Source organism: Bos mutus, chromosome 14 (assembly GCF_027580195.1).
Source record: "Bos mutus isolate GX-2022 chromosome 14, NWIPB_WYAK_1.1, whole genome shotgun sequence".
Taxonomy (NCBI): Eukaryota; Metazoa; Chordata; class Mammalia; order Artiodactyla; family Bovidae; genus Bos; species Bos mutus.
The window spans coordinates 72,653,957-72,667,986 of record NC_091630.1 but is presented as its reverse complement, the minus strand read 5'-3'; the positions used below and the strand labels follow the sequence as shown (position 1 = coordinate 72,667,986).

Here is a 14,030-nt window from a genome sequence, read left to right as displayed (position 1 = left end):
TTACATAAATATGTTCCACTTCTGCACAGAGGTTAACCTGAGTTCTGAAATGCTTGAGTGCATCAAAAATGATAAAGCTATGAACTAGTCACATACCCAACAAATCTAGTTAACTTGGAGCCATCTCTCTGTGAGCCAATGGGAGTTAAGAAGGTGGGCTCACCAACTCCAAGGATTCTGTTTCTTTATTTTCTCCAAATTTTGCTAGAAAGCATCTTGAATGAGACTCCAGGTGGCTAGACAGGTTCGGGCAAAGTCTTGTCTTTGACACTATCGATTCAGCTTTCCCAAACTCTCCGAAAAGGGAAGCACCTCGAATGTCCGGTCCCACCCCACCCTCCACCCCTCAGCGCCTTCCTCTCTGAGCTCAACCTTGGAATGACAGAGGTCTGTAAAAGGATGTCTCAGCCAGAGCTCTCATGGATCTTAAACGTTTCTGGCGAGCTCCCCAAGGCCCGCGCGCTCAAAGCCACTACTTGAAGTAGTTGAGTCCCGCCACCAAGAAGAACTTCTCCAGGAAGAGTTCGGAGTCCAGCACAGCGATGTGAGCCGCTCGGCCAATCAGGGTGTTGGCAGTGTTGGGCAAGGCGTGGAATACATTGTGTCGGATCAAAGTGCAGTCCTTGGCGTCCACCAGAGGGCGAAGAAGGTTGTTGATCATTTCCGCGTAAACAGGGCCTGGGAGGAGGGAAGATGGACGAGAGGTGGGGGCAAAAGTTCAGCAGTGGAATCCACAGAAAAACACCAGGTATGTATTGGGCTCCTAGTCCTTGGCAGAATATCTGATGCGCCCTACTAGGCAGAGTTACCTTCATCATGATTTCCTTTTGCTTTTCAAATCAGAAAGTCACAAAAACGAAGAAGAAGGAAGAGGAAAGAAGGAGGAGGAGAAGGGGGCGGGGAGAAGAAAAAGAAGAGGGAGATGGAGGAGAAACGGGAAGGGAAGGAGAAAAAGGAGAGAAAAGGAAAGGAAATGTGGCTTACCTGTGTGTCTGTCTCTGAGGGCGGTCTTACACATCTCGATCCTGGCTGAATGAAAGGGCACGTAGCGGTCTTGGGGAGAAGCAACCAGCACAACGTTTTTAAAATACTGCAGACCTGCAATTAAGCCGGGCGGGTGCTGTTTTGCTCAGGCGGTTTCAACCCACAGCCCCTGCTTTGCACACATTTCACAAACTTGCCCGGGAGAAAGGAAAAGCGGAAAGATACCAGACACACCGGTGGAGTCACTGAATGAGGGTCTTCGGGTCTGGGACGGGGAAAAGAGGCTCTGCAAGTTAGAGGGGAGGGGGCGGCTTTGACTTCATCAGCCGCAGAAACTAAGCTCACGACCCTGAGCAGTGGAAGATAAATAACAGGTAAGTGACAAAAATGCCTTTCTGGGCGGGAACAGAAAGGAGTCCATAAGGAAGTAAATCTAGTATTTTGCCGCTCCTCCTCCCCAACCCCATGGTTCCCTGTGTGCCAGACCCAGTACCATCACCTGTGGGAGGAAAACAGCCTCTGACCTCATCGCTCTGCAGGTCACCTCACCTCCCTGAATCAGCCTGCTCTGAGGCAGAGGGATCTCCCAGTTGAAGCATCACAGCCTATTCTTTCAGTCCCCGAGCTCACCAGGGATATCCCAGCATTGCGGTGCTCTACCCAGGTCCCCCGTCAGACTGCTTTCAGCCCAGGGACACTGGGGGACGCCTCTAATGAAGGGAGCCTTTTCATCCCAGATAACAGCCCAAGACCACAAGCTGGGGCTGGCCAACTCTCAGTGATCCGCAGGGGGCAGATACCAGACCTCCTCCCTCTGCAGGATAATTCTGGAGGGGCCATGCTGTGATCCAACTGCTCCTCTGCCCAAGCCTGCTTCCGTCCCTTCCCCACGGGGGTGTAGCTCTCATGGAAGCACACAGATACAGACATGGGTAAGGAACTTGTCCAAGGTTATCATCAGTCCAGGGCTACACCAGGCTCACATCCAGGGAGGCAGAGATAGCATCAGAGTCAGTGTTTTGACACTGATGGAAGATTGTGGCCCATGAGACAGACCCTGGGTCAGGCCAGCTTGCTGGGCAGGACTCAGTACGACACCTGGTCACCCTCTCTGCTCCCTCAGTGACATGAGGTCACTGCTGTGCTCTGCTCACTCCCTTGGCAGGTAGAGTCTTCAACACCTGTATGTGCTTCCTCATTGCAAGTGTGGGTAAAGGTGTGATCTTAAGCACCCCCATGTCCCTCTGCCCTATCAACAGAAATGGACAGTGTCCACCTGCCCTTTTGGTAGGGGAATCTGCACCCGGGTAAAGGAGCTGTCGGTTGGCACACAGACCTGGGCACATTAAAATCTTGGTGGGAAGTAGATGCTGCAACTCTAAGGTAGAGGACACTGCACACACCTGCCTCTGGCCCCCAGGCTGCAGGGGAGGTGGTCAAGAAGCAGCTAGTTCTTGGGTAGCTGCTGGGCTCTCTGTGAACTGAGGAAGCTATGTCACACTGCAGCTCCTGATGACATCCTTCTGTGAGTGAAGTAATGCAACTTTGAATCTAATTTGGGTTTCAAGGTTTGGCTCTCCAGCTCCCACTCACTGCCACTTCAGGGTGCAGCTGGGGGATCCACTCACCTGTCTTTTGGCTTAGTTGGTAGAGGAAACATTTGCGCAGATCAGCATTATCCCTGAAGGTCAGCTGCAAAAGCGACCCGGATTTCTTCAGTTTCTGCATGAGCCACAAACCTAGAAAGACGACAACCAAACCAGACCGACATCAAACACATCCAACCAAAAAAACAAAAAAGCAAAAAAGAATAGGGGAAGATTAACATTCAACTGTGGCTTTTAGTTAACTTAAAAAGGAGAGTGTGCAATTTAGCAAATCCTTGGGAAGTTTGACATACATTTGTATTGTTATAATCCGGAGGCAGAGATAAAATCTTATGAGACAGGCTTCAAGAGTCATGAAGTTAACCAAACCCTTTGATTTTTCAATCCCCTTCCATAAATCTAGCCTAAGGAAACAGTCTGAAATACCGAAAGAAAAAAAAAATTAAAGATGCTCCTTACAGAGTTTTGCCAAGAGAACAAACTGGTCATAGCAAATACTCTTCTAACAACACAAGAGACGACTCTACACATGGCCATCACCACATGGTCAATACCAAAATCAGATTGGTTATATTCTTTGCAGCCAAAGATGGAGAAGCTTTATATAGTCAGCAAAAACAAGACTGGGAGCTTACTATGGTTCAGATCATGAACTCCTTATTGCCAAATTCAGAGTTAAATTGAAGAAAGTAGGGAAAATCACTAGACCATTCAGGTATAACCCTAATCAAATTCCTTAAAATTATATAGTGGAAGTGACAAATAGATTCAAAGGACTAGATTTGATAGACAGAGTGCCTGAAGAACTAGGACACAGGTTCGTGACACTGTACCGGAGGCAGTGATCAAGACTGTCCCCAAGAAAAAGAAATGCAAAAAGGCAAAATGGTTGTCTGAGGAGGGCTTACAAATAGTTGAGAAAAGAAGAGAAGAGAAAATCAAAGGCGAAAAGAAAACATATACCCATCTGAATGAAGAGTTCCAAGGAATAGCAAGAAGAGATAAGAAAGCCTTCCTTGGTGATCAATGCAAAGAAATAGAGGAAAACAATAGAATGGGAAAGACTAGAGATCTCTTCAAGAAAATCAGAGATACCAAGGAACATTTCATGCAAAGATGGGCACAATAAAGGACAGAAATGGTATGGATCTAACAGAAGCAGAAGATGTTAAGAAAAGGTGGCAAGAATACACAGAAGAACTATACAAAAAAGATCTTAATGAGAGCCAAACATCCTGGAGTGCAAAGTCAAGTGGGCCTTGGAAGCAACACTAGGAATAAAGCTAGTGGAGGTGATGGAATTCCAGCTGAGCTATTTCAAATCCTAAAAGATGATGCTGTGAAAGTGCCACACTCAATATGCCAGCAAATTTGGAAAACTCAGCAGTGGCTACAGGATCGGAAAAGGTCAGTTTTAATTCCAATCCCAAAGAAGGGCAATGGCAAAGAATGTTCAAACTACCGCACAATTATACTCATCTCACACACTAGCAAAGTAATGCTCAAAATTCTCCAAGCCAGATTTCAACAGTATATGAATTGAGAACTTCTAGATGTTCAAGCTGGATTTAGAAAAGGCAGAGAAACCAGAGATCAAATTGCCAACATCCGTTGGGTCATAGAAAAAGAAAGAGAGTTCCAGAAAATATTTACTTCTGCTTTATTGACTACGCCAAAGCCTTTGACTGTGTGGATCACAGCAAACTGTGGAAAATTTTCAAAGAGATGGGAATACCAGACCACCTGACCTGCCTCCTGAGAAACCTGTATGCAGGACAAGAAGCAACAATTAGAACTGAACATGGAACAATGGACTGGTTCCAAATTGAGAAAGGAGTATGTCAAGGCTGTATAATGTCATCCTGCTTATTTAACTTATGTGCAGAGTACATCATGTGAAATGCTGGGCTGGATGAAGCACAAGCTGGAATCAAGATTGCTGGGAGAAATATCAATAACCTCTGATATGCAGATGACTCCACTGTTATGGCAGAAAGCAAAGAGAAACTAAAGAATCTCTTGATGAAAGAGGAGAGTGAAAAAGCTGTCTTAAAACTCAACATTCAGAACACTAAGATCATGGCATCCAGACTATAACTTCATGGCAAATAGATGGAGGAACAATGGTAACAATGACAGACTTTATTTTCTTGGGCTCCAAAATCACTGCAGATGGTGATTTCAGCCATGAAATTAAAGACACTTGCTCCTTGGAAGAAAAGCTATGACCAACCTAGACAGCATATTAAAAAGCAGAGACATTACTTTGCCAACAACGGTCCATCTAGTCAAAGCTATGGTTTTTCCAATAGTCATGTATGGATGTGAGAGTTGGACTATAAGGAAAGCTGAGTGCAAAAGAATTGATGCTTTTGAACTGTGGTGTTGGAGAAGACTCTTGAGAGTCCCTTGGATTGCAAGGAGATCCAACCAGTCCATTATAAAGGAGATCAGTCCTGAGTGTTCATTGGAAGAACTGATGCTGAAGCTGAAGCTCCAATACTTTGGCCACCTAATGCGAAGAACTGACTCATTGGCAAAGACCCTGATGCTGGGAAAGATTGAAGGCAGGAAGAGAAGGGGATGACAAAGGATAAGATGGTTGGATGGCATTACTGACTCAATGCACATGAGTTTGAGCAAGCTCTGGGAGTTGGTGATAGACAGGGAAACCTGGTGTGCTGCAGTCCATGGGATCAGAAAGAGTCAGACATGAGTGAGTAACTGAACTGAACTGAACAGATCCAATTAGGATACAGCAAAGTGAAAATCAACCTTTCATTTCGAAGTCCAGCTATTTACTCTGGTTATGCTGACATTAACAGGGATGAGTATTATGTCACATGCACAAATACATGAATTTGACAAAATGCAAGGACATAAGTAAGACACAGGGTGTATATATGTTATGATTGACGTGATGATGTGCATGCTCAGTTGTGTCTGACTCTTTGTGACCCCATGGACTGTAGCCTGTCAGACTCCTTTCTCTGTGGGATTTTCCAAGCAAGAATACTGGAGTGGTTTGCCATTTCCTACTCCAGGGATCTTTCCAACCCAGGGATCAAACCCATGTCTCCTGAATTGGCAGGCAGGTTCTTTACCACTGAGCCACCTGGGAAGCCTTGCTGCCATGCAAATGTGCGTGGATGCAAATATAAGGAGAGTGAGCCATACAGAATCACTCTAAATACGTTAGATTGGAAGGATTACTGGTAACGTCTCATTTTTCAGTGAGATATTTCACTAGTGTTGCAAAATTACTGTTGGGAAAAATGTGGTCTAAATCGTTTGTTTCTGTTCAGAACTGGCTTCCTTGGTTTGTGAAGGAAGACAGCTTGACAAAGGAAAGAACTTCCATTTGTTATATATCAGTGTGTCAATAACCTATGTTCCCAGCTTATGTTCTGTAATAACGTGAAAGCAAACAGATCTGAGCCACCTCCTGTGAGGACATAACGCAGCCCAGTCCGCCCTGAGGGCAGGTGGGTACGGGTGCGGGGACAGTGGCAGACAGCCAGCGCCACCACTTTGAAGAGGCTGGCTCCAAAGCCAGGAGGCTCCATCAGGAAGAGCCTCCGTCTCTGCTTTGCCCTCCCCTGGGCCCTGCATGATGCTGAGGAGTGCCGATGCTGGTGGCATCTTACCTGTGCTGACCAGCGCGCTGTTGTTGTACAGGGTCCCCAGGTGGGGCCCAGACAGTGACAGGAAGGTGTGGAGTTTGTTGAGGTAATACCGGAACCGAGGCCGCGTGAGGACCGATCGGATGATGATGTTGCCGAGAGAATGGCCGATGAAGCTATGGAGAGATGGGAAGGGTCCATGTGAGTGAGCGCAGGATGGCAGCAGCCCAGAAGACGCTGCGCCAGGAGCACAAGGGGTGAGCCAGCCTCCAGCTCCCTCAGGACTTAGGGGGACATGTGGGGCGAAGTGGCGGGGGGCAATAATTCATCCCCATTGGGTTTCCAAATGCTGGATACGTGGAGCCCAGGATGGAGCCTTGTGATGGAGACCCTGGGCCCAGTGTGATCACAAGTATGAGCACTTTCCCACATTGTTATTAGAGCAGCCCCTCCACCCAGTTCTGGTCTCTACGCCCCCCTCGGGACACCTGGGAGTCCTTTCTGGAATACACATGGGGCATGAACCCTCCTGGTCATTCATAGGGTCAAGTCCCAGCTTCTCAGCCTGGCCCACTTCCACCTGCCTCTCCAGGGCTACTCCACCCTCCGTCACCCTGCTCAGCCCCCCGCACACTCTCTGCTCCAGCTGCTCCACTGCTTTGAGATCTGTGAATCCCACACATCAGCACTTTGAGCTTAAATAATTATTTATAGAAACCCAACTAGATGAGAGGCAGAGTTCCCTAGCTCTTCTCCTGTGTATCCTCTTGAAAAGTTTAAGTGAAAGTGTTAGTTACTCAGTCCTGTCCAACTCTTTGCAACTCCATGGACTATAGACTGCCAGGCTCCTCTGTCCATGGGATTCTCCAGGCAAGAATACTGGAGTGGGTTGCCATTCCCTTCTCTGGGGATCTTCCCAACCAAGGGATCAAACCTGGGTCTCCTTCATTGCAGGCAGATTCTTTACCATCTGAAATACCAGGGAAGCCCTGGTATCCACTTACTTTTTACTATTATCATTATTAATTTTGTTTGCACTGTGGGGCTTGCAGGATCTTAGTAACCCGACCAGGGATTGAACCCAGGTCTTTGGCAGTGAAGGCACCAAGTACTAACAACTAGACCACCAGGGAATTCCCATGAATTTTTCAGTTTGTTGACAGTCTATTTGTCTGACTGTGCTGTGCAGCTTGTGGGATTTTAGTTCCCTGACTAGAGGTCGAAAGCAGGCCCTGGCAGTGAGTACGGAGCCCTAACCACTGGACCTCCAGGGAATTCCCACACCCTTTTATTTTCATCTAACTCTGTCAACCTCTGAATCCTCATTTGTGAAATAAAGAAGTGATGGTTCATCCCCAAGGCCTAAATAGGATGGTGGCTATCGAGGACTCATTTCCAGATGTGTCCACATTGGCAAATGCCTGAGGAACACGCTATGGACTATCCCCTTAATCCTTTCAACATTGACACCCAGTTGTCTATTACAGTGTAAGGTCACAGTTAGTGCTGAATGAAGCCCTTTTATGCGGCAGCTAGTGAATCGCCTCGGGCTGGTCCCACTTAATAAATGGGGAAACAGAGGATCAGAGATGTAGAAAGCTTGTTCAAGGTTACATGGTAGAATGCAGACACAAACTTGTAACTGTCAAAAGAATAGGGATTTAAAACCTAGAGTATTTGTTTAAGGCCTTCCCTGATGGCTCAGCAGGTAAAGAATCTACCTGCAATGCAGGAAATGCAGGGACGCAGGTTTGATGTCTGGGTCGGGAAGATCCCTGGAGAAGGAAATGGCTACCCGCTCCAGTATTCTTGCCTGAAAAAATCCTGTGGACAGAGGAGTCTGGCAAGCTACAGCCCAAAGGGTCACAAAGAGTTAGACACGACTGAGCACACAGAACACACATACTTAAGCCCAGTTCTCTTTGTACTGAGCTGCACAAGCTGTAGGCTCCTACACAGCGGCTATGCCAGACATGGGTGTGTCAAGCAGGCTTGGGATCCACGGCTGCTCTGGAAGTAATCTAGTCCCTTGAAAGCCCTAAGTTAACTAATCCCAGCCTGGTATTCAGATGGCATCGTGCTGAACTCATACACAGCAAACACTTAAAAAGGGCACCGCTCCCCCCCAGCATTAACTACCTGTGGTTTCCTTTTACCTAATTCTCGATATGGAGAGGTTGTACAACTGGATGTGCTGAATTATTTCATCCAGTAACCGATCGGTCATGGTATCAAAATCCGCAAACGTGTCCATCTGGAAGGAGAGAGATGAAACGGGTGTCGAGGGGGCAGTTGCACAAGGCCAGGCTCTGTGCACAAGCTTGTTTTCCTCCACCAAGCCTCAGGGCATATCCTGGGTGTGTGCCCATGCCTGACCTTCGGGCTACAAATTAGGATTCAATATCAAGAAAAGAAGCCCCCAACTGGGGCTTTCCAGGTTGGACTGACTATGGGTTCCCTTTTCTGTGGGGAGACAACAAGGTCCACACTTCAAAGAAAGGTTGTGAAGATTAAAAGAGCAAACAGGTACAAGTGCTCAGCACATTGAAGACGTTCGAAATGATTCTCTTTCCTCTTCCTCACATGTCTGTCCCTTCACCCTGCAGAGTGCATGGCCTTGCACAAAGCAGGTGTCAGAGATAAGGAAAAGGACTGACCACTAAGAGGGGAGCAGTGAGACTAACATCCCGTGTTTGCTTGTTGACTATTCTCTGTGCAGCTCCCATGTTCCGTGGCCATGAGACCCTTTAGCTACAAGCCGTTCTCTGCCTCCAGAGGATACTTAGCCTCATCCATCTCAAGTCCCCTGGGCTGGGAATCAGTGACAACACCCAACCCCCCTCTTGGTCATGGACTCTTGCAAGTCTCGTCTACCTTGACACCCCATTAAAGTTCCAGCCCTGAAATGGCAAAGGCTCCATAGTTTCCCTCTGGTGATGAAAAGGTCACGATCCAGCTCTACCAGTTACACCGACACCAGTGACAAACCTCTTCCCCAGACAGACCCACGGATGCCCCATCGTTTATGCTCCAAGCTGTCAGCCAACCTACGACCTGTGAGGTCTAGAGGGCCAGTCCCCCGATTCACATGTTCCCCCTTCTTACTATTTCCTCCTCCCCAAGGAAAAGGAGCTCTCCAGACCTGAGCACCTGGCCAGGGTCACCTGGCAAAGCTCCCTCCCACCTGTGTAGCCATAACCATCACAGCGACTTTAGGAGGCTCATCTAAGATGTGACTCAGGGATTGTTTCAGTTCAGATGTTTTTGTTGTCATACCTGATTCTTCTCAGACATGAGGAAATCCAGTTTTCCTCCAGGGAGCCCCAGTTCTATGAAAGTCTTTACCAGCCGGAGGTCTGCACTGTTCCCTAAAGAGGATAGATGACCCCACATAGACCCACATTGAATCATGTGACCTCTGACACACTAAGGATGTACTTCTTATTTCTCTCCTATCCCTCCTATTTCCCATTTTTCAGTAAGTCCATAATAAAAGCAACTAACACACGCCCAGTCCACTGGTCCCTGTGCTGCTCCCTCCTCCCATCCACACAGGCTCAGGGCCACCCTGGCAGCCCTCTCTCACTGGGATTATTCCCCGATCTACCAGTTTCTGGCTTGTGAACGTAATGGTCCAGGAAGAGCTGAAGACACGCTGCCCCTCCCTTCTTTGACAGTTCTGTTTATTCAGGACTTTCTGCAAGTGTTGTTGATAAGCAGCAAAACCCAGCCTGATAGGTGTTTTTTTAATTTATTTTTAATTGGAGGATAATTACTTTATAGTGTTCTGTTGGTTTCTGCTGTAACAGCGCAGATCAGCTGCAAGTACATATATATTCCCTCCCGCATTGATAGCTATTTTTTTTTTTTTTTGGATGTGGACCATTTTTAAAGTCTTTATTGAATTTGCTACAATTTGTGGAATTTGTTCTTGTTTTATGTTTTGGTTTTTTGGCCATGAGGCAGGTGGGATTTAGTTCCCTGACCAGGGATTGAATCCCCAGCTCCTGCACTGGAAGGCAAAGTCTCAACCACTAGACCACCATGGAGAGTCAACTGCAGTTGCTGTGGGACCTTATACAAGTTACTGAGCTGCCCTCTTACTCAGTTTCCCCCTTTATAAATGGGGTAGATAATAGCAGCTACTCTGCAGGGCTCTTGTCAGGATCAACCACATTAATACATATTAAGCAGCTAAAAAGGCTCTGGGACCATGGTGAGTGATGTATACAACCTGGTCTTCATCATCACCACCACCACCACCACCACCATCATCATCATCTGGAATGGGTGATCTACCGCTGGATTCTTGAACACTTCACCAAATAGACCTATTGACTCAGCGTTCTGGTATGTGATGCATATAGCCAGGACTGGATACAGACAATTAAATGCATTAGCCCCAAGAGTGAGAAAAATTAAGGATATTAACAAGAGTGTGTCACGGAAGTAAAGTTATCACCATTCCCTATTTAGTTATCATAAGAAGTATAAGACCACAGGTTTTGCTGCTCAGCAACAGTGAAGCCGTAGAGAAGCCCTTTCATTTCTCTGACCCTTACTTATTTGTTAGATCCCATCTAAAGTGGATATGACTTATTTATCCCTCCATTGCATTAATTCATTCATTTGGGTATTTCATTAGCTTGAACATATTTTTGGCCAAAGAGATATTTCCTTTGGGAGCAAGGCCATGCCATTTTCCTAGATCCAGTATACTTACTATCATTCCACAGTTGCCTACTCATCATTTGTTGAACAACTCCCTGATCTAGAGTCAATCATAAATGTGATAATGTGTCTATGTCACCTTTTGAGGAGAAAACCTGTTAGAACTCACCATCCAGGCCATGGACACAGACTACCAGGTGAATCCCATCTTCCAAATTTTCTTCCTCTTCCTCTGGTGGGAAATACGGTATGTCAGAAGCTAGTACAGATAAGTCACTGTACAGAAATCCATCAATCTTCAGCTCTTTTTTAAATTTCTCTTTGGCCTGATAAAAACTGGAGAATACACTAATTAATCACAAGCCGAGCTGTGTGCTCCACATTGAACAGGAGATGAGTTGAGCTGAGATGTAGGAGTGATGAACATCTACAAGGAAGTCTCTGCCAAGCAGCAAAGGCTGAATATGGTACCTCAAGGGAGAGGCTAGTGAAGGAGGCTTGGTTCTGAAGGAGGCAAGAAAGCAATCCAGGAAAAACAAAGGCTAGATTGAGTTGGTTTCTGCAGATGTGGTTCCTGCAATGAACAGAACCTCAGAGAGTCTATCCAGCTTCAAGGACCCATACAATCTTTAAGCAGTGTTCCAGGAATGAAAGTTTATTACCCTGGCCTCCACCAACTTCTCCAGCATCATCCCCCGGCCCCCAAAAGAACAGTTGGAGGAGATATTTCATTCCCTGCATGAATTATGTCTCTTCTCTTTACTTCCATGCATTTGTGTATTCGGGTCTATCTGCCTGAAATGCCTTTCCCACCTGGTTATCATCTTCTTTGCCTGGCTACCTGACCAGGTGGTGATTAAAAGCATGAACACAGGAGTCAGAACCCCAAGGTCACAATCTCAGCTTTGACCGTTACTACTGGGGGTTTCCCTAGTGGCTCAGTAGTAAAGAATCTGCCTGTCGATGCAGGAGACATGGGTTCCATCCCTGGGTTGGGAAGATCCCCTGGAGAAGGAAACAGCAACCCACTCCAGTATTCTTGCCTGGAAAATCCCATGGATGGAAGATCCTGGTGGGCTACAGTCCATGGGGCGGCAAAGAGTTAGACACAACTGAGTGACCAAGCAGCAGCCACAACCACCTGTGGGCCGACTAGTAACCTCCCTGCATTGTTTCCTCATTTGTGAAAAATGAGGGGAATCACACCCTCGTTGAATTCAGAGTCGTCTTTGTTTTGTGTTTGAAGCAATATAATCAATGCAAAATGCTTAAAATAGTACTTGAAACAGATTAAATAGTGAAATAAAAAGATGAAATCTATTACCAGCCTTCTCATCATCACCATCATTGTCATCAACAGGATGTCTCATAGTTTCTCCTCCACTTGGGTGTCATCTCTAAAAAGCTTCTCCTGGCCACCATCCATTTCCATCCACATTTATTGCTCCACAGAAAAATTAGGTCCTCCTTTTTCTGGCTCAGCTGTGCACACATGAGCCACCCCGTGTACTCAACTGCTCTCATCTGCTTCTGTCATCTCTCCACCTCCTTCTTAGACTGAGAGCCCAGAACACTAGCCAGTGCTGGACAGTTCTGCCATGTATTAATTAAACTGATGACATGGGCATAGGATAGGTATTTAATAGTCTTCATAAAACATGGGATCCAAAATTTACCTGTCTGTGCCATTTCTTTCAGAGATATTATTAATGGGTAACTGTTCAATGCTTTTTTGAACAAGTGAGTGAAATGGGATATTTTGGTTAAATGATTCAATACTAAATTTAATCAAATGCATAGTTTATAGGGGAAGGACTACTATGAATGCAAACCTAAGACAAGGATAAAGGGCTGGATTCTGGCATTTCAAAAGGAATATTAAACTTAATAATCACACAAGAGGTATTTAGGAAGAAAATCTGATGAATTAGTCCTATTCTCAAATGGCTCTTAAAGGAATTGTGCAAAGACAGAGGTCATTCATCATAAGAAAAACTGAAAAAACATTTACAGTTTATCTCTAAAGGATTTTGTTAATAATTCATGGTGCATTTATACAATGGAATATTATTTAAACACCAAAATGGTAATGCAAAATAGATTTATAAACATAGAAAGATGTTTCCAATATATGAAGCTGGAAAAAACTTGGAGTTGGTAAAAATTATCTTACTTTTGCAGATTAATAATATATACATTGGAGAAGGAAATGGCAACCCATTCCAATTTTCTTGCCTGGGAAATCCCATGGACAAAGGAGCTTGGATGGCTGTAGTCCACGGAGTCGCAAAGAGTTGGACATGACTTAGTGAGTAAAGAAAAACAACACAATATATACATAAAAATGCACACAGGAAAAAATATAGAAGAACTTACACATGGGCTATATTTGAGAGGTGAGGTTATTGATCATTTTTACTTCCTTTTACTATTCTACTTTCCTGACTTGTACAATAGGAGCATCTTACTTTATTTAAATCAGAAAATACCTGATACGCAATCCTGAAACAGTATGCGTGAAACTGCAGAATATGTGGGAAAGTCTGAAAGATGATGCTGGGATAGGTTAGCCATCAGCAAACCTACCTGAACATCCTTTCGCTGACTTCCTCCTCCAGCTTTCTGGAATGGTTAGGAACGACTCCAAAGGAGCCCAAAGGTTGATGAGTGATGGGGAACGGGGTCTGTTTGGAAGAGAATCCAGCCCTGGCAGGGGTCTCCTTGGGCACAGATGAGAAAGGGAGACAGGTGGCAGCGCAGGACACAGACAGGTTGACGACCTCGACAGCTTTCAGGCTGTCCAGGGAGGAGCTCTCTGCAGAGGTCACGTGGGACAGCAGGATGGTGGTGCCTGCCCTGGGCTCCTGGTTTCCCGTAACCTGGGAGGGAACGGACGGAGTCACAGTGGAGCCCGCGCCTGCTTCACGCTCATCCTCTGGGAAGGTGTCAGCTCCTCTGCTCGGTGCCGTATCCTCCGTGATGCCAAGGGAGCTGCTTTGCTCACCTGTAGAATCCACGTCGATGGTTTTGGCGGCTGGTGCACAGCTCACTTCAGGCACCCTGGGGTAGGTGAAACTCTCAACGTCCAACATGTCGCTGTCGAGAGGAGCTCCTGTCCCCACGTCGGAGTCTCCAGGCATGCCTT

The 14,030-nt window shown here is 46.2% G+C and overlaps 1 protein-coding gene across 1 annotated transcript in view; it reads right to left on the bottom strand.

Annotated features, from left to right (window-relative positions):
- Positions 1-472: 472 nt before the first annotated feature.
- The window catches only part of FAM135B (family with sequence similarity 135 member B), a 149,157-nt gene continuing 135,599 nt past the window's right edge, over positions 473-14,030 (bottom strand). Inside the window, 8 exon segments of the mRNA XM_005904046.2 lie at positions 473-678; positions 985-1,098; positions 2,613-2,723; positions 6,239-6,390; positions 8,371-8,468; positions 9,491-9,582; positions 11,055-11,221; positions 13,472-14,030. Of these exon segments, the coding sequence (XP_005904108.2) occupies positions 473-678; positions 985-1,098; positions 2,613-2,723; positions 6,239-6,390; positions 8,371-8,468; positions 9,491-9,582; positions 11,055-11,221; positions 13,472-14,030 (1,499 nt within the window).